Here is a 25,712-nt window from a genome sequence, read left to right on the forward strand (position 1 = left end):
AATTGTTCCTTTTCATTTTACACAGCATACCTTGTGCGCTACTTATGATTATGCTTGCAAAACCAAGAAAAGTCTGGTGCTTGCTCACAACTGCATTAGTAATGTCACTGAATGCTTGAAGGCCTAATGTGTTGACATTGTTCCTCTCTCACAGCAAAGCTGTTTTCTTACCATTCCTCCAGGCTTTTTTTTCCATTCCTTCTTTGAATGTGCTTAGAACAGCATCTACCTCTTTCAGATCCAGAAACCCAGATGCATTGCTGTCCCACTTTTCAAAAAGTGCCTCCAAAAGTAGTTTCCGTCGGGCCAAGAGAGAGCTGCGGTGAACCTAGAACAGAGAGTAATTCCAGGACACTGATGCTCAGATTCTGCACAATTATGCAAAGTGCAGTACCAGGCTAATCACACAATCCCTATTGGCCAGGACAGTTCCATAAATACACAACTCAGACCTGGGGATGAATCATTAAACCTAGGAGAGACTTGAAAACACTAAACACAGCTGACAGGTTAGTGTTACCAGGCAGAATCAGCACTGCAGAGGGTCATTTTCCAGTCAACAAATGAAGCCTGCGCTAGATCTAAGTTGAGATTAACTCAGATAAGTGGCAGTTTCCCAGAATAAAAACATCTTCCCAGACAAAAACAACCAGAGCCTTGTTAGTAACACCCAAAGATTTGAAAGCTTGTATTTCTGTAGATTGTTTTGTCGGTGCTGCGCCGAATTGTGTGGGCTCCAAGAAATATGTTCTTTAGAACCCGTTTTTGCATAGCACACAGTGGTAAATGGCTTGGAGTGGAATTCTTGCAAAGGCCAAAATAGTGGCAGCGTGTATTGTGTTCAGCATGAAGACAGCAGAGCCGTCAGATCCAATATCTCATCCAAATTAGGTCAGCAGCACAAAGGGAAACTAGAAAGCGGTCTGAGGAAAAAGCAGCTAGAGAGGCTTCTATGGGCAGATCCACCAAGAAATATATCTATACTCTAAAATATGGGCATTCTGATGTGTGCATAAGGATATTGCTGAAGGGGAATATATTTATTCAACAGATGGCAACTGCTCCTTCAGCTTAAACATAAAGAGGCATGTACCCATTCATACACACCCACGTACACATGCAAAGCAAGCACACTTATTTAAAACCCTGCCCCAAACATCCACAAACTTCTATGTGTATGCCAGTGCAATAGGTCAGATGTCAGGTTCTTGACTGCTAGGGAGGTGAATAAGCAGAACAAAACGTTTTGAGCTCTTTCACATCTAAATATCCACCTGCTGTCTCACTGAGTCCAGTTCCGAAGCAGGCAGACAACCTGTCATAGCATTTGTCTGTCATCATTCCTCAAGCTAAGGGCTAAGGTAGGTGAATCCATATCAAAGTAAAAGGGTAAAAGAATTAAAGATTGCAAGTGAATAGTTCTGCTAGCATGGGATTAAGAATTGAGTTTGCAAGTGTTTCATAGGTCTGGACATAGGATTGGCAAAACCCATCAATATTTACCTTCTTCAGTTGTTCCATTTTTTCCTCTTCTGTCTGTTTGTATTCTTCTTGGATAAAGGCAATAAGACTCTTCATAGTAGGCAATGAAGTGCCATTACCAACAAATGTCTCCATGAGCTGGACAAACTGCGGCAGGTTGAGGGAACTTTCCTCAAAAACACTCCTGATGTGAGGAGCACCGCGGCTCTCAATCTCTATAAGGATTGGGCGCAGGTCTGAAAGGCAGGAAGCACAGTGTGATGCTGGAGGCTAAATGCTGCCCTAAAGACAGGCAAGTGAGAGATAGCCAAGAATGGCTGAATCCTGCACTTCTTATCYAGTGAAAGCATCACTGAATACAGACTGACTCCCTGCTGACTAAAGGCCTTCATCTGTTTATACTTTCTTATAGTATCTCTTCAGTCTAGCATGGGTACAATCATACAGCCAGGTTACATCCCTGAAAATAGGTGAGCTGAAATCACCATTATACTAGAAGTTGTTTTCTGAGACACAGATTGTTCTCTTGATCTTGAAGTCAGCTTCAGGATCAGTGTTTGTATTCTCCCTAAAACTTTTAGCTCACAGCAGTAACAGCCTGTGTGCAGACACTGTCAGTCACTATGTGTCCAAGTGCCCTAATACCTGGGAATCTAGAGTTCTCACAGTTCCAGTCCTCTATTATTCTTTTTCCATAGTTGCTATACCTGACACTTAGGTCAGAAGTCAGAAGGTCACCTGATGAAAGATAAAATATACTGTGTAAATAYACAAGCTTTTTAAAAAGACTTTTAAAAAGATTTAAAATCTGTTAAATCTGTATCCAATCACAGTCTAAAAGCAGATGAAAAGAGCTGACACAAGTAGTCACCTGACCATGGCATCCCATCTATCAATTGTTCTGTTTTTTCAGATTCCTGGCTAACTTTGGTTTGAGAATCCTTTCTGGCTGACAGTGCTGGACCTGCAATTTTAAAAAGAAATCTTCTGTAAACCAGGGTTTATTAATRTGAGCATACGTAAAATCTACTTCTATGTCTCTAGAGCTACTCTTGTTATCAATAGCTATTTATTTTTGCTGTCTGGAATATTGCTTCTTGAAACTCACCTGGTGACAGTTATATTTTTTAAGCCCTACTACAACCATCCATTTTAGCAAGAGCAATAAAACATCCTTCTTTTCCAATGTAGGTTCAACATGATATCCAGACTTTTTTTTTCTCGCCCACCTCTCTCTGAAACAGCATCTTATGATCACGTCAGTGAGAACAGGGTGGGAATCTGCCCTGCAGATGGAAGGCTGGCATCACTCAAACAACACTGTGTCCATCCATGGACAGATCAAATAACAAGTCAGTGCTCTGTACTGGAAGCTAGGCACACAAAACAATTCCAGATCCTAATGGGCCATATTATCAGCTTCACAGCCCTTTACATGAAAAGTTGGTCACTAGACTGGAGTGCAGTGTAGACCCAGCTCTTGCAGTGCTTTAAGCTGTGAGATGCAAAAAGATGCATTCCCAGACCACTAGTAAGCACTTTGTCCTTCTACTGTGTTTAAGAAACCACCTTGTATGAAACATAGAGTTACACAGTCATAGCCTTCCTAGAACAAAGGCCTTTGTATATAATTGAAAAGTATGATGTTCCTTTGGAAACTCAGTAAGATAAAAGGTTCCTGCTATATGATTCCAGAATGTATCTCCCTATGGACCTTCCCATTCTAATAATTATTAAAAGCTATTTTTATATTTAACATGCTCCTGCTCTGTCTTGCAGTCATAATATTCCAGAGTGGAAGTAGAATATAAAATTTCTCCTTATTATAATAAAGCGCTGTTGCTTCTAAAAAGTCCCTGTTTGATTTAAATAGTCTTGATCAGTGCCTTGAATACAGATCACCAACAAAGTGACTCACCTGCTGTCCTGAGAGAGGAAAATGCTCTGAAATTCTGAGAGGAAACACCATGCTGAGGAGATAAAAAAGCTTATGCTCTTGCCTACTCAAAAACTACTCACATGCTTGCACTGTTTTTGAAATGGATTAAAAACACACCTATAGTTAAACCAGTGCAGATGAAGATTGGCCACAACAAAGCAGAATGTTTTACCTTGGTCTTGCAAAAGGTCTTCGGCCTGCAGTCTTGTCTCTGAGGTTGCCTGTCTTCCAAACTGGTTGTCATGCTGATTAGAAAAACTCTCTTTTCTCGGCCTAGTTCCTTCCTCGGCTGCAGCTCCTTCTTCCGAGACCATTCCTGTAGCTTCAGGTGCTGGTCCTGGAATTGTTTCAGTTGGCTCCRCAATCCAATTGTCCTCCTCCTGTCTAGCCTGTCCTTCTGTGCCAGGTTCTCTACCCAAGATCGTATGGTCTTCTCCCATATTTGTTTCTGGAACTGAYTCTCTACCCAGGCTAAATTCTCCTTCCTCCATCTGTTTTTCAGATCTAGGTTCTTCATCTCCAGTGACACCATCTCCAGTAAAGGCGGATCTTGGGAAGGATTCCCCCTGGCTCTCTACGCTTGCAGACTCAGCTTGTGTTTCAGCTCCGSTGTCTTCATGGAAAGAAGATTTCTCACCAAGGACTGTATCTCCATCCAAATCCCTASATTCAAAATCAGTGCTTTGCATCATTGACACACCATCCTCACTTTCTTCTCTTACCTCCACATCACTTGCTTCTGTTTTTAGAAGCAGATTTGATGCTTGGTTTTCTTCCTCAGAAATCCCTCTAGCCTCAGCTTCACTCATATCCCTTTGTTCAAGAAGATCTTCTCTGACTGCAGTGCTCATTCCATATGTGTCTATGTCTTGTCTGTCATCATGTACAAGTTCAGACACTGAAGTCTGTCCCTCAGAAATTTCTGTCTGAGATAGTTCAGACTCTTCACTGAGTTCCTCAAAAACTTCTTGGTCATCAAGGCCTCCCCACAAATCTGTAAGCTCAATCTCTTGTAGCTCAACTATTGGCCCTAATAATAGAAAAAGGGTTGATAAGTTGATAGCTTACATTTGGTTTGTGTTCAACCAAGAAGAAAAAGAAGAAAGGAATTCACAAACAAATATATACCATTAGATACATACCACATACATACTATGTACTCCCTGCAAACATGCATACTCAGAAACTCAGAAYGTTGCAATAGTATTTTTACCTGCATATACTTACATTGTCTTGGGTTACAGAATCCCCTCTTGGCAGCCACAGGTCTTCTGTCATAGAAYTCTTCCAGTAGGGCGAGGACTATTTGCCTATTTAGGAGGCCAACCTAGACCCCCACCCCCCCAAAAAAAAAAGAATAAAAAAAGAAAAAAATATAGGATTATTGGTTGCAGCTTTTTTTTTTCCTCTAGTTCTTGTTGCTTACCTCAACATTTGCTGCACCGCCGTCTGTAGTATTCAGTCTGTAGAAGCTGAGAATTACCTCTGGCTGGAATTTACCATTAGCAAAACATCAGCAAAAATTTCAAAGTGGACAATTTATTTCATAGGAAGAAAGATTACTTCTCTGAGCTTAGCTGGAATTCCTTATTCACATTACTCTGCAGGCRTATCCTATTGCCTGCTCTGGAAAAATTACGGTTAGGTGATTGTGACCAATACTGCCAAATGAATTCTTCATGTGAGGATCAAAGTCACAGCATTTCACACTTTCAGGATATATACTGATATATATCCTACGGAGGAATTTTCATTTATTAGTGACTGTGCCTTGTGCTTTGGTGTTGTGCCCCATCATTTCCTTTGAGGCATCAAGTATTGGCAATTGCTGTGGAAATAAGCATATCAAAAATCTAAACTATAATGACAATCCCTTAATTTCTACTTAAAATTCATGTGCATTTGACCACAGAGGTGACAGAGGTATCAGTTGTTCCAGTGCAGAGGAACATGCAGAGTTTATTAAGTCCTTGTTGCTCAGAGTGAGTGTACAAAGACAATGAAAGCAGGAAAGGACAATGAAATGGCCATTTCCAATCAGGAAACAGTGAGTTTAAAAAGTAAATCAAATCTAAACAATTGTATTCTCCTCATTTTATGATGAATTCCTGTTGTCATTATTTCAGGCCTGCCACCTTTGTAATTTCCCTCCTATTAGTTAAAATACAATAGCTGATTAGAGAACAAATTTATTTAAGTTCATTACCTGTAGCAGGCAATTTTCAATTTGAATTACTGACTTCCTTTTTGCCAATTTGCTTTTGGTGTAAAAATTGCGAAATGTAAAATTCACCAAATTTTTAATTTGTGTAAACATTTTCCTGTCCTTATGCTAAAGAAATTAATGGAAAAATTTGCTGCTATATTCTGGAAATGAGCCTAAGATGGCTGTGTTGTTTATAATCGAAGATTGTAAGTATTGGCATCAGTGTGAAGAGGGGACAGTCTGAACACAACACATGACTTACGGGTAAAGTGCCACCCAAGGAGACTAATACTGAAAATTAAGAAAATTAATACCTCACATTTTCTGTTACTGTGGCATCTCTCCTCTAAAGTGAATTGAAACCTTTTTTACAAATTCTGAGGAAATGAACGGAACCAAAATATAACCAGCCACTTAGTCCAGTTTTTATCTTTCAAATGCATTTAATCTAATTCCTGATAGTAAAATAAATAAATAAATAAATAACCCTGGAAATTACTGCTGAGTTTCATTCACATATGGATTTGGAACAACAGACATCATCACATAATTCTGTCCCTAAGCTTACAAGACCTAAGCCATGATTCCAAGTATCTTTATCTTGCCATTAATGTACAAATACCCTATAATCTCCTATGTAAACATTTATTTATGCTGTTTGTTTTTCCATTAAATATCTCAGATCTAATTCTGCATCTGTTGAACGGAAACACAAACACAGAACTGTCATGGTAAATTTTTAAGATGTTAGCATATCACTGTCTAATATTTGGATTCTTCTTTGAGTATTTCCATTACACACACATTACATACACACTGAATTTTCCCAGCTGTTGTTTGTCATAATCATCTTCGGGTTGCCTTGAAGTTGCCAGCACTAATGCCAAGCTTTATTTTATTAAAACAGTAAATAAATGCAGTGTTATTAAAAATAAAATAGAATATGTTATTCTTGTATTCAAATACTTCTTGTCATGTTAAAATAATACACTGTGGGATTTGGATAAGTCAGATTCTATGAAGATGTTTTCTTGATTGACCAAGACAAAGTCATTTTATTTTTCTATATTGTTAAAAAWAACAAAAAAAAGTTGTTGAAAATAGAAATTACTGAGTATGCATTAGAAGCAGATTTTTCATCTTATTTTTAAYGTTTATGATTTATATATATTTGCTATTCTACCAGAGTTCTCTTTATTATTTCAGGGCCCTTTTTCTTACAACTTAATTTGGGAGGAAGGTGTCACAGTAAAGCTATCTATAGAAGGGAGGAGTTTTGTGACAGAAAGCCATTTTCAACCTGGTTTAACCAAGGTTTCAACCTTGTGAGATCCTAAACTAAGTAGAAAAGGTCACATTTCTTTGTGCTTTGTGTATGAGTAGGGAGGTTGATGAAAGATCACACTGACTTTTCTTCTTTGCAGGACAAGTACCGCATCCACTATAAATAACAGCAGGCCATCTGTGTTTGTACAGCAACTCAAAACTTGCCTTCCCTTTYAACTGATGCCAACTGCAGGAGCTAGAGAGTTGAAACACGTTGACCTAATTTCCTTGTCACATAGATATTGGCAGGTGATGATCCTCAGCTGTTTTCAGCAGTGTTCTGTGATCTATGAGTAATTCCTTTAGGGGCACTGACTTGAACAGATTGTCACCATTCCATCAGTGACAGGTCAGTGTTTAACTGCTTGTTTGTTTTTACGGAAACAGGACATACCTATCTTGACCACCACAACATCCTTGTTGGTGTCCAAGATGGGAAGAATAGACACCCATAAATGGTCACAAAAAGGCAAACTTTGTTCTTGTATTGCAAGGAAAGTAAGACGTTTTTCAGACCTCCGTTATTTTGAAAACTAATCTCTGGGTTGATTCAGGTGCATTTTAAGATCCTGGGCTTGAAATATCTCTGAAAACTAAAGCAGATTGTGTTATAATGTCAAAACAAACTGTATATGACACATATTAGGACAGACAAGCATCTTTAAACTCAAAGAGTCATCTCCTTTTAGGACATTAAAATAGTGATTCAATTTTTTTCTTATCTGGGAATGTAACTGCTATACTATATAGTCCAGGCTGTTGTTGCTGAGCTGCCATCCTTTTGGATTCACGCATTTTAAATCATAATAATGATCATGTGGCTACCTTCTAATCTGGCTGTAATTTAAACGCTGCTTTCTCAGCTCCCTGGCCCTAATTGCAAATCACTGAGAGCGCCAGCCATACTCACCATGCAGACTGGAATAACTGCCTGCCACCCAACGAATGTAAATTAGGAACTGAAACAACTGCTTTGCTGTGCTTTGAGAATGAGTATTACAGGTAATGGATCACATTCAAATGGTGGAAGTCTTTGGGTTAGTTTGTATCTAATCCGGAGACCAGAAGCAGCTGAGGTCAATTTTAAAAGAAGTGCATGAGTCACACTACAGATTTACAAATAAATCTGTAAATTTGTCTACCTCAAAGGCTAGAAACAGTCCTATGATCATTTTTTTTTCTGCATAGTGGTGACATCTGTGCTGATAGCTGCTCACTCTTGTGTGCTAGAATTTTTGGCTCTCTGCCTCTGAGATTCCACTGGGATTAGCAGCATGGAGATGGTGATTACTGCCACAGAACTAGTAGGAAGAAAGTAACATTAACACACGAAAGAGAGAGAAAGGCAGCTTTCAAAATTGCAAAGACAGGACTCTGCTTTACGTATTACACTAACTGGGACAAGCCATCATAGCTCTTCTTGATGGAGCAATAGGAAAATTAAATGTCTTCTGAGTGAGAAGTAGACACATTTCTTTCCTCATCTCCGAAATAACAACTTGTCTGCCATTCTCTAAAACATAGTATTGGTGTTGAAATGTGCTCTGTAATCCCATTCTCTTAGAAGTAATGACATTATTAGCATGACATTGTAGAGCACAGTTCATTCACTCTGGGTAGGCATGCTATAAACATCACTAGGGGAGTGATGAATGCAATATATAGTACATGTAGCGAGAAAACTGCAAGATTATGTCAACTGTTTGCTGTGCAGTAGCCAGCAACTGGCTAACTGAGGCTACTTGCGAAAAAGCTGTGCTTTTTGGATGAAGCCCAAGGTTTTAGCAATAACTTATGCCATTGATCCTTCAGCTCCTACTATTTACTGGCTTTCTAATAACTCTGATTTTTTTTTAATGGGGATGTAGAGATATTTAGAGGACAACTGACAGAGTTTAGAGCTGCTGCAAACCACATTATGGCTCTTGGGTTTCATTTGCAGCTCTGTAACTGACTCACTATATTTTAATTTCCCAGCTATAAACCGCAGCTGATGTTCACAGTAGTTACCAGAGAGAGGCTGTAGAGCCTGGATTATTTTTGCATTCTAATTATAAAGCATCCTGCAATTTTTTGATTAAAGGACCAAAGGTATATAAATTAATGCAACATAAATGATTTAATAGATATTATTACTGTTGTAATGTGCACATTTGTTAAGGTCAACCTCTGTAAGGCTATCTTTGTTGAAATATGACTGGATAGAAAAGCTGGCATCCAAATCCTTTGAAAGTGCTACGGGAACAGGTAATGACAAAAAATAGTAATGCTCATGGTTATTTTCTTTTCCAAAATCATCAAACTCCAAACCCAGTTCACTACTCTAGGTCATTCAGTTTCTATCTAGCCATCAGGTTTAGGCTATTGATTATTTCTATGTCTAAGTAAGAACCATGAATTTGAATAAAATGCATCACCAGCTAAAATGGCTTCTAAAATAATGCTGAGTAAGCAAAAATAGCATACCTGCAGTCATAAAGAACAAACAAAAAGCAATGATCCAAGGAAATACCAAATGGGAAGCATCACTGTGTGGAAACCAGGTTGAGAGCTGCTGTGCCTACCTTCCCATAGTCACAAGCTAGGAAGAGATCAGTAAACATTTGCCTCCACACATCGTGTCTTAYTGCTTCTCGGAAGTCACCAGCGCAGTGACAGAGATGCTTCAGAAGCTCTTGGAACATGTCGCTTGTCAAGTTCTCAGTGGTGGAATGGACATACTATGGAGAGAAAGAAGCAGCGTGCATGCTTAGCTGCAAATAAGTTGAACAAGATTAAGTGCAAAGAAATGTGTCGGAATTTCTTTTGCTCTTTAGACTGCAAACCAGGTGCATGGATGCTTCACGGCTTATTTTGTTCTTTCTTTCAGAAGCAGTAACATCCTCCAAAAAAGAAGCCTGGGAAATTGCTGTGCTAGGCACTGAATAAATGTGTATTAAACAGTCCCTTTCCTGGCCCTGAGGTTAGTTGTCGTGTTCAGCGGCTCAGATGCTGCACTAGAGTCCCTCCAGTGAAACGTCATTACCTAAGATAGGTTACCTCAGGTCTCACATATAAGTTCTCTGTGGTTTTCTGCAGCATCTAATAGTCTTGATTTTACTCTCAGGATAGCGTCTTGAAMAATTGTTTTTTGTAGAACTGACAGTCACTCAGCACTCTAAGGCCACAAAATGGCCACTGCCCACAATTGCAGTGCTGAATGAACCAGTTTGGATACACTAATAAAAAAAACGAAAACACCTTTGGAAAATGAGCACGCTGTCACCTAAGTCCTCTGACAGTGGGAATACTACTGAATGGAGATTTATTTAAAGTCTTAGTCTTGGAGACACTTTAACACTTGGGATTTATAGCCATGTGGTTTTTATGAGCAAAAGCAATATGGTTCTAAAAATGTGGTGTGCATGACATAAATAATAATGGCCCTCAGAACAAACCACAATCCCAAACCCTGTGCTGAATTATTACAGCAGGTTTCTGAAGCCCATACAGTTAAAAAGAGGAATTTGCAAAGCATAGAATGGTTCCCATTATCCCATTTTAGAGTACTGAGAGCTACAGAACCATTGCTAAAATAAGTGCTAGTGCATCTTGAACTTGTTGAAAATGTTGCATAGGGATTGACTTACTGAAATATTAATGTATACTATTATTAATGTCTGTATTGCATAATTTCCAAATATATGGGACAACTGGGGAGGAGGACGAACGAAAACAAGAAGTCAATGGCCTGAAGGTGGCTTGTGGAAAAGAATAATTCCYAAATCAATGAGCTTTTTTCTTCGTTTCAGCATAAAAAGAAAAGATGTAGGTGGGTTGGAGAGAGGGTGGCAGATCAGGCTGTACATGAATCTACTGGTTTTCAGAGCTCTTACAACCCGGGGCCCTGTGAGAGATAAACCTTAAAGATGACAGCAGTTGGGAGGAGGCACGTTGGACAAGCAGCTTGTTATTTTTATGGCATTTTGATGACACATGCAAAGGCTTAGATGTTAATATCGATGTCTAACAGCTTCACAGAAATTTTAGAAGTGTATGTTTGCTTATGTGGGCAGGAGGAACCGTTGCGGGGTCATAAGCTTTTCTTAGCTGATGTAAAATGTGTAAAGTACTGCACATATGATAAGCAAACATTTATTTATTACTAACCAAGAATCTCACTGTAGTTAGTAAACATGCATCAGCAATAGCAATGGGTCAGCTGGGCTTTGTTTTTTCTTTCTTTTAATTCATTAGAAAAGGAGGAAGCCACTTGCAACCCTGAAAATTAAGCTAATTTTTAAAGCATGAGGGTGTTTTGAGCCCTTGAGGTCCTACAAAGGGCCAAATGCCCCTTGGTGTCAAAAGCTATGTGTGAGACTACTAGAAATTCTGCAAATCCTGTGAAATAAATTACAAAGGACTGGTCTTTGGGATCTAAACTGTTTTAATATAAAAGATCCCACCAGCTTGTCGCTGAGGATGTTYAGATACAACAAGCAACATCCACTGTTTTGCTTGCCCAGAAAAAGAACCCATGTGTGAGGTCTTTCTGCTGAGTTTCTAAGAGCCATTAAGTAAACCAAAGCTGCACTGAATTCAAGGAAGAATGGAAAAAAAAAAATTAAACCATTTAATTTTAAGGTCCATTAAAAAGCAATGATTTCCACATGTGAAAGGGCCTAGATCAGTGTGGAGAAAGATCATTTCTTTTTCTGCTTTAGGTGAGTGATGCAAACCAATGAAGGAAGTTCGTTGAAGCTGAGGATTAGCAGTAACACTGCCCTGACAGCGAGGTCTGTGATTATGGAATAGTTTCTCAAGGGAAGTGATGAAAGCCTTGTCACTTGATTAATTTAAAACTGAACTGGAAAAAGCATCAGAGAATATACTCTGAGAACAATTTTGCACTGGTTGGTAAATATGCAGCTGACATTCCAGGTCTTTACATTTCTGAACCTTCTTCTCATATCTTTTAATTGACTTCAAACACAGAGTACACAAAGAGTATTTTAAAATATTCTTCTAATGTTAATGTTGTATGAAATCATCCAGTGCTTATACATGTAGTATAGAGGTTACGGATTGATGCTTCATTTCAGTGACAAAAGCAATTCTCGAGGCTCCCATTATCTACAATAGGTTCCTTAATTAAATGCAGTTATCCTGAGGTTAAATTTTAAAATATCTCATCTCATGTTTAAAAAAAATCTTCAACAAGTTATCATAAAAATGCATCTCTGCAAAACACTGAATGTGTGAGTCTCCTGAGAGTGAAGAAGGCACAAAAATCACACATGGCTGCTTGAAATTAGTCTCTGCACAGATGCTTTATGCTCTGTTTTTAATTATCCTAACAGCACCCACTAGCACTGCTGCAGTTGAGGGTCTGTCATTATTTCTATTCTAAACATTCCCTTTCACAGGTTTAATAACCCAGACATAAAATTTAGCTCTGTTGTAGGTAGAAACAGTTGGCAAAGACTTGGCCTGCAGAGTTTTACAGTAAATTTAGTTTGAACTAACTTGGTTGTCTCCAAATTGATGAAGAGCAATGGGGTGAAATTTCCAACTACTCTTCTTGACTTCTGAGGATTAAAAACATATTTCTGATGTTTCTCGATGTCTTTTGATTTTAAAACTGCACTTTTTTTTTCAGCCTGATTTTATTTTTCAGGCAGTTGTGACCCCATTTGTTGCAGTTTGGTTGTAGTTCAGGCCAGTAACAATTCAGGGCAAAAAATGGTGCAGTTCCTCATACCAGCTTAAAAATGCAAAATGTTCCCTCTTGCAGGCCTGACTGTGCAGAGTGGATATACAGATGAAAATGCCATGAAATGTCCTAAGACAAGCAATTATCTGCCATGCTGGAGAAAAAAGAAGTCTTTCACTTACTCATGTTAGCTGTTCCTAGGGAAATGCTGCTACTTTTTGATAAACATCACATTTGTAATCAGATACTGCTACTACTTTCCTCACCTCTGTGAATTCATCTATGTTTACTTTTTTTTCCAGCGTGTCTACAATTTCCAGCTTCCTGTCATAGACTGCTAGCAGAAAATAAAGGGATACAGTTTAGAAAGCAAACAGCTGTGGCTTTGCATGTTGTACACATTTGTTGCACAACAATTTCTTCTCATATTAGATTAAATTTATTGAATTATTATTTTATCAGCTCTCTTAACAAARAGCTACCTTAAAACTTTGAGGGCAGGGATTTTTCTTTGCATCAGTAGAATTTGAAAACTATAAWAATTTTCCCAAATAGCTCTGTAGAAATATCCTGGCTAACATATTCACAACTATCTTTTGGCCAGCTTCTGTGCTGCTGTCAAGGAATTGAGAAGATATGTCAAATATCTACATGGATTTGTGAACAAAGCACAGACATGCTATTTTTGCTGAGATTATTTCTTGATTTTACAGGAATATATTAGGAATAATGAGAAAACTCACTACACTGAGAAATAGAGCAAAGCTGGCAGTGAARTATGGCATAAAGCACCTGCAGCATCTACAGAGTGAATGTCAGGGCAGAAACTTCCTCTGGACTTTCATGTTCCAGTACCCGACCCCCCTGGAAAGACTCAAGAGCTGCAGCCACCGCACCAGGAGCACAAAGGCTGTGGCTGGTATTTGCATAACATGCTACCAATCTGGGAGGGTTACCCAGAGGAACAGTTCTCTAATATAGAAAGGGCTGAGCAAAGGGCTCTAGACAAAGGTTATTTCAGCAGCAAGCAGCAATACAGCCTGGAGATGCCCTGCCTCTCATCCCCCAGCAAAGGCAGATTTGTTATTATTGATGATYATTATATGTTATCTATGTAAAAGGCTGGCAGCAGGCTGTATGTTGCCACTTCAATGTTTCTGGCTGTATCTATTCCATTATGATTACTAAGGGAGGTCAAGTGTAAACCATAAAGAGGATCAGCATTATGGAAATCCTTTCTGTGCTGAGTGCTCTGATATAGAGGCCTTTGTGTTTCATGTGTCTAGCATGCCTGTGACTGGCCAGGGGAGTGGCTATATAGGAAGAAGTATTTTGTGGAATATGTCAGTTAATTTTTGGTATTTTTCCCGAAACCATAAAAGGCAACAACACTGGCAGACTTTAATTGTTTTGATACCACCTATTCTCCCCACTTCCCAATATGCCAGCTGTCCTTGAGCCTCACAAGAGGCAGGAGCCAAAATGAGAAGGTGAAAATAGAGGTCGTTTCAATGAAAATGGTGACATGCACATGACAATGTCGGGATAAAACAGAATAGAGATGGATAGGGCCTATGTCTGATCTTTTTATCTCCCTGAAAGATTTTTTAAGCTTCTGTTTGTTCTTTTCAGTATCATATTGATGAACCACAAGTTGGTTCAATCTCTTTCCAATCTGCCTGAACATCTGTGGTTAGTGTCCTAGCTCTTGTTACTACCCTTACAGACTCTTTGTCATGATCAAATGCATTTGCAGTTTGCCCACAGTCTGCATCAGAGTTCAGACCATAAAAATAAAACTAAAGAAGACACTCAAAAATTTACCTTTTCCTGCATTTACAGAAGCAATGACATCCAGAAATGACCTCAGGGCGCTCTGAACCTACAAATCAAGGTAATAGTCAAAGGTCTGTTTCATGCAGACAACAGTAGGTAATTACTAAAATAAATCAGCCTGAATGACCAGTTCTGTGGGTCTGCCAGGCTTGCTACCACAAATAGGCAGGTCCTATTGAATGTTGACCTTGTCTCTGCAGTACCCTGTGTAGCCATARGAAATTTTCCAAGGGGATGTATGTGACTTGTAGGTAAGGTGTTGATACCAAGACCTYACCAAGACCAGACCTTCTATAATGATGATTTCAAATCTCATCTTTTCTGGGCTGCAGTTTTGATACGGGTATAAACAAGATTAAACGGATGCTATAGGAGAGCAAGAGTGGCTACCCAGATTTCTGAAGGAGATTCTGAGGGATAACCAGGAGCACCGAATACCATCCAGTGGGGAAATATCTGAGTCTTTCAAGGCACATTTAATCTTCCCAGCCTTCTGTGGAGAAGGCATTGAATTCCATGGGCACATGGTAAATTAGAGCTTGGTGAGACTAAGTGATAGATACCAACTTGCACTCTGATTCTGGGGTATCAGATCAGCACCTCTACCTATCCTTCTGCTTCATTAATAACATTCCAGGTTACACTGCACTATCACAAACTCCCTTTTCCTCCTATCTAGAATAAACATAGCAGTATATTAGTAAATATCTTCCCTAATTACCAGTGCAATTGGTATTCTCCCACTGACATCCACTGTCCATTCTTTGAACTGAATTGCCAAAGCCTCCTTTCTCTTCTCCTTCACTTGAGACTTTATATTCTCCACCTGCTCCCTTTGCTTACGTTTGCTCTCTGCCTCAAACTTCATCCTGGCCAACCTGKAGGACATGGGCATATAATTTAGAAAGCAATTATAATAAATAATGCCTTGGTTTTGACTTTCTTCATTTATGAAATGGAAATAACACCTTTAGGAAATTATTAATGCTCCAAATGTTAAAAGCCAAAGGATCAGTTCACAAGGGGAGAAGGATCCGAAAAAAAAAGAAAGCCTATTCCACCTATTCCTGCTCCCAGAGGTTGTTCCTCATTCCTCTCCCTGTTTTGCACGTACTGCATGGGCTGATACTATCCCTGGTTTCTTCTGTTGCACTGGGTTTACCCTTGAAATTATAAAAACAATGACATTTGCATTAATAAATAACAAGKCCTGTTTAGCAAGTTGTAACAACACACTTTGAGCACAGTAATTTCATCACCAGGTGCCTATTCTTCATGGCCACTTATCACGGAGCTTTTTGGGCGCAGGGTACCCATGGCACAAYGAGCTCATTCCGGTACTCGACACTTGCAGACAACATGAGATGGCAGRGATGGTGACTTCTCCCTGCAGAATGAGACATGTTTCTTCAGGAAGACAGCCGCCTAACTCCCACACAGGGATGGCTGACTCAGACAGGACTGCCGTCCCTGGACAAATACAGGCTGTTTCAGGTATCAATCCATTCAGTTAATGAATTTCTTCCATCTGTTCTCCCACATTCCTTGACTCCCAGCCGGATCACCAGTAAGGAGAGGCTGGAGGAAGCCTGAGAAAAGCTCCCTGAGGATTAGTAAACTTTAGATAAGTACGTGTGGTGAGATCTTGTCTTTGCTGACGGTAACGTCAAGGCTTCCACAAATTCCACTGGGGTCAGAATTTCACTCCTGATCTTTCTGGTGCTTATGAGGGAGATTCTGAGCCCAGCCTGGCATTCTTTTTTTTTTCTTTTTTCTTTTTTTTTTTTTTCCCCTCCATTTTCTTCCCATTTAAAAAGCTAGTGACTCACATTAAGAATCTCAAAATGCTCCACAGTGTCAGTAAAATCCTCTGTGCTGCTGTGGTTTAGGAAGCCTATATAACCCCGACAATACAAGTGCCACCACAAATACGTAAATCCTGAGCTACTGAGAACGCAAATCCCATGGTAATACCACCAGCGGATATGCAAAACCGATTACAGCTACAGCTATGTGAACCTCCTGGCCGTGCTGACCACAGACAGATTGATCCCTGTGACTCCTATAAGTCACTTCCTGTGCATCAGCTCTGAATCTTCAAAAGCTAAAAACTCAGAACCTGGTTTTACACATAAACACGGAATTACCAGGGCAGTGCCAAGATAAGCCATTGGGTAGCCAGCACTTTGCATGCTGCAGGGAAGTGTGACCTCTCCAGAAATAAACTGATTTGTGGTGAAAGTTAGAAGGATTTAAAATTTTCGGCGAGATAAAAATTAAAAGGAAAAAAATATAATTCTTAATATTTTTTTTCYACCCAAATAAAATAGATACGGTCCTAAACTTCCAGTAATCAGGTGTCCTGTGAAGCGATCTGAGTGATGAAACAGCCCCCAAAACAAAGGCTTGGCAAGCTTGGGATCCCAAGCATTCCCCCACAACAGTCTGCGATTGTGTGAAAGTTCACTGAAAACCAGATGTTTCCACAGATCATTTGTTTCAGAGAATTGGCATTTCCAATATCACTGCATCTTGTAAAAGAATCTTTTACCACCTTTGCTTGCACTATTAGCACACCTCTCTCTCATAAAAAGCCCAAAAGCTGAGCTCTCRCATACTGAGCATTTTCAGTGCAGTTATATTTATTTTATTCTTTGTGGGAGAAGGAGGGTAGTGACTGCGTGAGGTTCATTTATCACATGGCTTTAATTACATTCATATAAGACATGTTTCTAGGAATTCTAACAGTATGTAGACTATAGAGAGACAGAGGTTGAGATGGGGGAGAGAGAGAAATTTAACATATTTTTTTATTCATTATAATACTGAGAGCTTCAAATATCTTCATTGAGAGTCATGCATAAGACATGTCAACATTCGACCTCCCTAATTCCTGACACTGAAACCAATTTTAAATCTGTATGTACTATTTATGCAAACAAAAGAGACAGCCATTCAAACAATCATTATTCTACACACGGGTACAGAATAAAATGTTCTAGTAGTAAATGAGTAATTTTTACACCATTCACAATCAYCCCTGGGTCATCTATAAGCGTAAATGTTCACTTCTATATTTTTCCAAACAATGCGATCAAAATGGAAGCATTATCGTTTACCTAATGCACKCACATGTTAACTGTTACATATTGCACGATGATCCAATATTCACTAAATATTATCCTGAAGCAATAGGATACAGCATATAGGATACAGCATATAGCATATGCTATATGCTAATAGCATACGCACCACGCATAGGCCAGACAATAAAATAAAAATAGCTTTTTACTTTAGAATTTTTAATTTACCCTTTCAGATCCACCTTCCTTTTAAAATAGGAAGCAAAAATTCTGAGACAGGGACTTTCTGTGATGTACCAGGCCAATATTGCWCTTGGTTTGGTAAAGGGAAAACATCTTCAATGAGAACTAAGGCTCATCTCTCCATTAAGTTTGGAAGAATATAAAAGAAATGGTCAGAAGAATCCATAGTCCATTGATATTAATAATATGTCCTAAAGAATTACCATGAGTAACCTAGTCTGTTTCAAGACTGGTTCAAAAGCTTTTTTTGCATTCCACACAGGTAGTTACGATAGAATCAAAGGAGGTATTATACATCTGTGAAGGGCAGAATATTTCTTTGTGTAGGAATGACTGTTGTTTCACACTATGTGACATGGTCAGGCATTCCTGCTTCTCAGTGTTTAAGAAGGAAGCAACTGCCATCTCCGGCACTGTCTTCCACAAGGTGCAATTAGTTTCATATTTTGCAAACTAGACTGTCGTCATTCCATTCCTTTTGTAAAACAGAGACAGAAACACCAGCTGAAGTCTTGCAATCAGCCACACTTACAACTCCCTCACCTGTTTGATGTTGTATCTGGCACTTCGATTTTCAGCTCCTCCGTGACCATCCTCATTCCTCTCACATATGGGCCTGGTTTTGTAAAAATATCAGACTTGGGGTTATGCCTCATCAGATATTCTCCAAGAAAAATTAATGGGTCAAAATTGGTTGGGTGTCTGTCCTCTGCGAGCACATTGTTTCTTTCCACTTCCATTAACAGCTTTTCCACCCCTGGGATTAAGGTAGGTAGGAGTTTGTCAAGCAAATAGGTGCGAGTGTCCAGTGAGTATTTCTCTTCACTAAACCACTCCTTGGGCAGCCAGTCACAGGGTTCTCTCTTTTTTACCTTTTCTTCCTTTGCCTTTTGTGCCTGAAGCATTTTCAGCTTTGCCTCCTGCAGACTCAAAGTTCTCTGCTGTACCTTTTCATAAAAATACTCCTTCCATGGAGCGTAATTGCTAAGACACCGTAGCTCGTCACTCCCCTGATTTGTTTTCATTTCTGTGACAGTCATATTCTCATCTCCGTGTTCAGGGAATTTTTGACCTGGAATCTGGGCTGCTTCTTCTGGCTGAGCAGCCATGCTTCCTGCATCGTGACACAGAAAAACATAGAAGTATATTATATAATGCCAAAAGATACAGCAGTGTCCTAAAAGGTGACACAGGAAGCAAGTCTTTACTTAGGAAATAACTAATATTTCTCTGTGTTCCTTTTTACATTCTGCTGCTTTGTACTCTTAAATAAATACAGTCCCTTTGCTTCAAAGATCAGTAAATGATTTATAAAGATTAATTATGTATCACAACAGCCCTTGGAGACAGTGCAACTAAATAACTGTGTTCATCTTTTATGGAATAAAAAAACTGAGATGCAAAAGACATATGATTAATTTCAGGTCACTTAGTGAGTTAGAAAACAAGAAGAGAACAGTCCTCAGAAGTCCTTCCTCTACTATACTTCTCTTACTCCTAATGTCATTATTTCTTTTAGGGTTTGCTTCCAGGCCTTCAGGAACTCTAGCAGAGAGGAGATTCAGGAAGCAAATCATGCAAAGCACCAGATGCCTGGGAATGAGACTTCTGTATCTGTGCATCTTTTTTCTTCTTTCTGCTCTCACCAATTATCATTTCATCTTTCTAGCAGCTGTGGAAAATAGCGTGGAGGCCTGCCTTACAAGATACTTGAATTCAGCTTTTGCAATTTTGTTTGCTCTGCATATTTTTTKAAAGGTAATAAGGAATACAGAGAATGCAGAGCTCCTAAGGAAAGGAAACTATACACTGAACTATGAAATTAAGCTGTTCGCCATCATTTAATCTTGTAGATCATTCTGTAGAAGATAGACCTCCAGAGAGCCACTATCTCCCTTTACAATTTCACAAACAGTTTTCTTCTCAGAAGGTTTATTCTGAGAATATCAGAGAGAAACTGACTTTCTCATGAAGTATAATTTGAAAAATATTGCTCTATGTCTCCATACAAAATTAAGGGCATCTGTAATGGGATTTTCACATACAAAATGCTGCAGAATGGAGCTTAACTACTTAATTCAAAGCATGAAAAGTCACCAGCATGCTGAGGAAAAAAAATAGCCCAGAGTTAAATAACAGCAAGGGAATGGTGATATTAATATTGTATTCGAAAGTGCATTTCACTAAAGCCTTTCGGTATCCATAGTAATACCATAGCTTTTGATGTGTTTTGCTTCATACTTAAGCATCTGTAGCTGTTCAGGACAGAGTTTAGCCTGCCAGGAAATGCACAAATGTGATCTATGGTCCTCCTGGCACACCAAGGTAATTACCAGGGTATTGACCTTCTGGTTCATAACCATCATGAATCCAAATACTGCTTGGATAGGGAGGATGCTTCATGGTACTAAATTTCTGTGTCTGTGTTCTGGATGAGTTTGCTGGCATCTTCCAGTCATTTGTTTGGAATAATGATTACCTGCTGGGGAGTGAGACAGATTTATGGATCAAGCTGCCTGCCTGATCCAAACAGAGTCTTGTAAAAATGGTAGCTATTTTTCCCACCAAAGGACATGAGCTGTAAATGAGTGCAGATTTATAATAGCAGAAAGACAAACCTGTCAACCCTGTCAAATTGCTCTTGCTTAGGTGAGTTTCTTTCAATAAGCTGTAAAACCAGAATCTTTTTGGTTCAAAGCAGGGTGTTAACCAAATGTCCTGGTCACATTCCAAATCAACTGGTCTTGTTGTGCCAAAATAAACTGTTCTCACAGTTTCAAATACTTATGTTATTTTTTAACATCCTTTACTAGGATTCTAAGTTTCTGTGCAATGTTAAAGGGGCAACTGCACTCTACTTTATGAGGTGGCTGACTCTGAATGATGATGAATTTATTTTCCACACTGCTCTCAGCTATTTATTAGGACGATTGTGAGGATTAGTGTTTATAAATGCACTTATGTTCCCAAATTAAAGACACAACTAAGTGTAACTGCTCTATCTCCATTCCATGACACTGGCATAACTCCAAGAATAGAAGCAGGGCATCAAGAACCAAGCCTATTGTAAGGAATGAACTTACACATAGCTGAGAATTTGGCCCATAACAGACAAAGGTCTCAAGGTCCATGACATTCTCAAGTGGAGGCTAGATTCATTGTCCAAATAACAGTAGCGCAAGACACAGAAACAAGCTTTGGGAACACCCCGGAAATTTGAAATGTGATATAAAGTTTCCTGTAAGCCTTTGTTCAAGCTGAGTGCAAGATAAGCTTTTCATTATTTAGTAGGATGCCACTTTCCTGGCTCCTTTTCTGTGACAGAAATATTCTTGCTGGAATCCCTGCAGGTATAAAATGATCATCTCCCCATTTTATGTACAAGAAACAAATCTTACTCACAAGTAAGATTTTTACAGTTTCATTGTTACTCTCTTAGGAATTTATATGGTTGGAATAGAGCAAGGAAAGACTAAAATCTGTACAGATAAACATTTTGGTAACATCTGAATTACACAAGTCCTTTCAAAAACTGAGTCCAATTCCTTTTTCTCTGCCACTGCTCAGAAATAGTCTTGCTCTTCCTTAAAGTGTTTCATAAAGAATGTTTATTGCAGTAATCACAATGTGCCCATAACCCTTTGAACACTCGATAGTCTTTTAATTTTCAATTAAAAATAAGATACTTTCTCTTTTGTTTTCTGAAAACTGAAACAGTTCTAAACAAAAATTGAAACAGTTCTAAAGAACTGTTTTTCCTACCTTTAGAGCAGATATAAAAAYAGATCTTATTCCTCTTGCTTTCAGAGTGGTTTTGCAAATGAGTAGAAATCTAAATATATGCCCATCTGTTCTCAGCCATTAAAAAACTTGAATCAGGGATTTCTCAATCCTGCTCTAGCGCTGGACTGTGAGTTTTACTCCTCGGTGTGTGTTTGCTGTTGCTAAGCAATAATCCCAAAGGTTGCTATGCCTCATCCACGACTCAGAAAAGCTGTAGGTTGTTTTTGGCTTTGCCAATCCAGTGTATACTTCAGTATTGAACTTAGATCATTGCATCACATGACTGAAAAAAAAAGAAAAAAGACTATGAACGGCAACAGACAACTTCAAGAGGGGACACAGTCAGAGAGAGAATCCACAAGTGCTTAGTGACAAGAAGTTCACCTGCAGATTTAAGGATCCTGAAACTGCCAGAAATCCATAGAATAACATGTTAAACTGAGGTCTGTATCAAACAGATGTGAGAATCTGAGATAAAAAGAAAGTAACTCCAAGCCAAATTTTAATTGACATTTTTAGGTTCTTCTTTTTTTTTTAAAAAAAAACTGTTTCATTCTATCAGCCTGTTAGGAAAGGCAGATACAGCACTAAAAAGGGAGGAACCTACAGAATACTTTCTTAAGACGACTGCCTTTAAAACAGAATCTAAAGGAACTTCATGAATCACTTTTAAATAATTCCTCTTATTTTTGTATTCATGAAGATTACTATGGAACAAAAGGAAAGGAGAAGGGAAAAGCAAAACAAAAGTCTATGAACATCCATGCTGCTCTCAATTATACTAACATAAATCAGGTGTCTGTTCAGTGACTTCATTGATGTTACGCAGCCTAACATTTGAAAAAGAACATGTATCAGAAGGAAACATGCTCATTGTAGTTCATTTCCAAGATGTGTTGAAATAAAACACAATGTCAAAAAATGAAGCAGAAAATGGGTGCACAGCAATATAAAATGAAGCTTTAAGGTGGATTGTGCTTTCTTTTCCCCTCAAAGCAAGCTGACCATGAATAAGTTGTTTTTTCTCCCAAGTGGGCTTGATTTTTCTCCTTTGCATATCGTAATTTTATTGCTATTCTGGTTAACTTACACCTCTTTTTATTGTGCATCGGTTTAAAAAAATACTCACTTTCTCTTGTTTAATTCCCACAGAAATACAAACAGAACTTGGAAGAAGGTAGCAAAATAGTTCTATTTTTATTTTTCTGAAAGCTGAATCCCAGGAGTTAAGCAAACCCTTAATTGCACCCTATTTAACTTGGCTGTTATCTCCTAATGTTTTCACTAAGCAAAGAGTATCTTTTTATTATGCCACCAAATACTTGCACTGTTGACAAAATAATGGGTTGAATATGTCATCACAGATGTTTTGCTGGAATTGCCTCTTCTATCTTTTTCTGTTTTTCTGTATAAAATGCATTATGAGAGCATTGTTGCCYTTTGCAGCTGATGCCAAGATTATGCAATAAAGCCCCGACACATAGTAATAATAAAAATAAGTTGTGTTAGACAGAGAAATATTTACAGTGCATTAAATAAACAAAAAAAATGCAGTTTTAGGAATGCATTAAAAAAAAAAAAATAGCTCACGTATAGCTTCTCATGCTTCAAAGGGCCTATTGAGCTAAAGCTACCAGGTGCTGGCCACAGTGTTTTCAGCACACGGGAGAATATAGCCACAGGCTTCCAGTTTCTTTTTTGTACTAGCCATGCTGCAGTGACCACAGACTGCCCTCTAATTGCTCTTTTCAATCAGAATACATCTGCCTTATAGCTTCCTCCTCCACATTTAAATTCTGCTGCTAAAAACCATTGCACATGCAAATGATATCTTTGTAATGGCTTGAAGAACCACTGCAATCTCTGATCACTGTAGTTAACAACTGATATGTTGGACCTCCAGCTAACTGTAGATATCAACTACATTATTTACTTGTGATAAATGATTTTTAAAAATGTTTGCTGTTCAAATAATTGGAAGTGCTACAGGATATATGAAAATTAGACAAAGATGTCTTTTGAAAGGTGGTTTAAATAATCATTTCTTGCAAGTAATCCCTGCATGACTAATTCTCCAAATTCAGAACRAACCACCAGTCCCAGGTGAGGGAACTGCATGAATACTCTAGGAACTTGTAGTCTGCTTATATCAATACACATATCTGAATGAAAGCAAGATATGTCTGAAAGCAGACCTGTGTTTGCAGGAACCTACCTGCTGGAAATGAAACAATAATCAGATATGCTACTCCAAAGACAGGTGAGTAACGTTACGATTCCTGTAATACGTCAGAGAGAAAATATTCCACATTGTCAAATGTGAGTCCTGCCTCCCCTGAAAATCATGGCAAAAACTCTACAGGAACATGCAGAAGCACCTGGCTATAAGCTCAGCAAAGGGCACTGGAACCACAAAGCTTATCTTTCTGCAGAACTTTGTGATGCTTTGCACGGCCAACGTGTAGCGCATGCCAAGCATTTGAGCCTGTGTTTCTTTTCAATGGCCACACCTAACAACCTTACTGGCCTAGCCATATCTTTTAGAAGTGCAGAGAAATCACACATGTTCACTACGTACCTGCAGCTCACAAGTAAAAAACTACTTTGTTGCACTTATCTTTTTTTTTTTTTCCAGAAGATGCTTTATCTATAATGGCAGAAGACTGCATTTGAAGCAGTCTTTGCCAATCTATTTCTCTCTGTATAGACACACCAAAACCACTTCTGTGCTGTAGATTAGAAAGGAAAGATAAGGCCTTTAACAAATAAATGAGGAAGGAAAGATAGCACAAGAGGCCATGCAAAAGAAACAGTGTTCTGTTGGGAAGTTACAGAATATTTAGAAATAGCAGGATACTAATTTAGAGGAGGTCTGGAAGGTATTTTCTTGACCTCTGTGCCATAAATCACAGTGCAGTGCAAGCACGCTTTCCCTAAGTATTGCGTTTCAAAATAATAACAGGATGGTTACAAAGGGCAGGACAATGACTCTCTGTTTACGTGTGGGTCGCTGCTTGTTCCCTCCATGTGCTCCGAGCCCGCTGGGGGCTCTTCTGGACACTTCATGTTCACGGCCTTGCTGTGCAGCCCTCCTGCAGCAAMCCTCACCTCCTAAGCCCAACCGCGGCCTCATTTAACCAATGGATCTTTCATCCTCTCCTGTCCACTAGGAGGCAAAACGCCTCCTTATCAACCCTGATTTCTTCAGCCGGGTGAGGCAGTTACCAGAGCCCTGCACAGCACCTCCCCACTGGTTACCCTGGCTGCAGGGACACGCCGAGGAGCCACCGGAGGGGCTTTTCTGGAGCTTAGATTTACCTGAGAGTCCCTTGCAGTCCGGGCACCTCAAGGAGCGAAGCAACAGAACCCACCTGCTTGGAAGGAACCAGGGTGTTACTGTGYGCTTTGGACCGGCCGGCGGCACGGAGCAGGGCTTCTGTTTAATCACACGTAGGATATTCATTAGGGACTCAAGCCAGGGCATGATCCCAAAGGCTTCCCTGCTAACACTGCCCCAAATGCAGCAGCACCAGGCTGGAAACTGCAAGTCATAAATCGGTTTGACAGCACTGGGCAACTTTGTCTCAGAGCGCAAACTTCCAAGCGGGGTTGYGTTCTGGGGAAATTAAGCTTAAAATACCAAGAAATATCAAGTGAAATTACTAGATTTTTTTTTCTTGGTGTCCAAGCTTATCGACTGATGCGTGAAAAAGAATTCCTGCAGCAAGAGCCAACTTTGCCCCCTAAACCAAGGCTAGCCAAGATGATGAGGGCAAGAAGGTGCCATGAGAATKGCCGTTGGGGAGAACCGGGAGGGGGGTCCATCCCACACCGCTCCTCCCCCCTGGGGCCGCCCCGCCGGCGGGCACGTCCACCCGGCCGTGGGGCTGGGGCTACAGTCGAGTCACCTCAGGCCGGAGCAGCGGGGCGAGGCGCGGGGCGGCGCGGGGCGGCGCGGGCCGCTCTCCGGCGCCTCAGGGGTTAAGGCGGCGCGGGGGCGGCGCGGCGCTGACAGGTGGCGCATGCGCCGTGGCTCCTTATTGTGCCCGGCCGGCCCAGCCCCGGCGCGCCTCAGTCGGCGAGAGGCCGTTGGCGCGCGCGGAGCTGCTGCCCCCTGCGGCC

At 39.7% G+C, this 25,712-nt stretch overlaps 1 protein-coding gene across 1 annotated transcript in view; it reads right to left on the minus strand.

The window, feature by feature from the left end:
- EFCAB5 (EF-hand calcium binding domain 5) overlaps positions 1-24,947 on the minus strand; it is a 35,453-nt gene extending 10,506 nt beyond the window's left edge. Inside the window, exons 1-13 of the mRNA XM_026047906.1 lie at positions 24,909-24,947; positions 21,570-21,873; positions 18,351-18,921; positions 15,203-15,359; positions 14,470-14,527; positions 12,912-12,982; positions 9,518-9,673; positions 4,649-4,748; positions 3,594-4,451; positions 2,354-2,446; positions 2,128-2,220; positions 1,504-1,718; positions 172-328 (exon numbers count right to left, since the gene is read on the minus strand). Of these exons, the coding sequence (XP_025903691.1) occupies positions 172-328; positions 1,504-1,718; positions 2,128-2,220; positions 2,354-2,446; positions 3,594-4,451; positions 4,649-4,748; positions 9,518-9,673; positions 12,912-12,982; positions 14,470-14,527; positions 15,203-15,359; positions 18,351-18,916 (2,524 nt within the window). The 5' untranslated portion in view covers positions 18,917-18,921; positions 21,570-21,873; positions 24,909-24,947. The remainder of the gene's footprint in view (positions 1-171; positions 329-1,503; positions 1,719-2,127; positions 2,221-2,353; positions 2,447-3,593; positions 4,452-4,648; positions 4,749-9,517; positions 9,674-12,911; positions 12,983-14,469; positions 14,528-15,202; positions 15,360-18,350; positions 18,922-21,569; positions 21,874-24,908) is intronic.
- Between the last annotated feature and the right edge of the window lie 765 nt (positions 24,948-25,712).

This window comes from Nothoprocta perdicaria, unplaced genomic scaffold, assembly GCF_003342845.1.
Source record: "Nothoprocta perdicaria isolate Ctin4 unplaced genomic scaffold, notPer1 scaffold_50, whole genome shotgun sequence".
NCBI classification, from domain to species: Eukaryota; Metazoa; Chordata; class Aves; order Tinamiformes; family Tinamidae; genus Nothoprocta; species Nothoprocta perdicaria.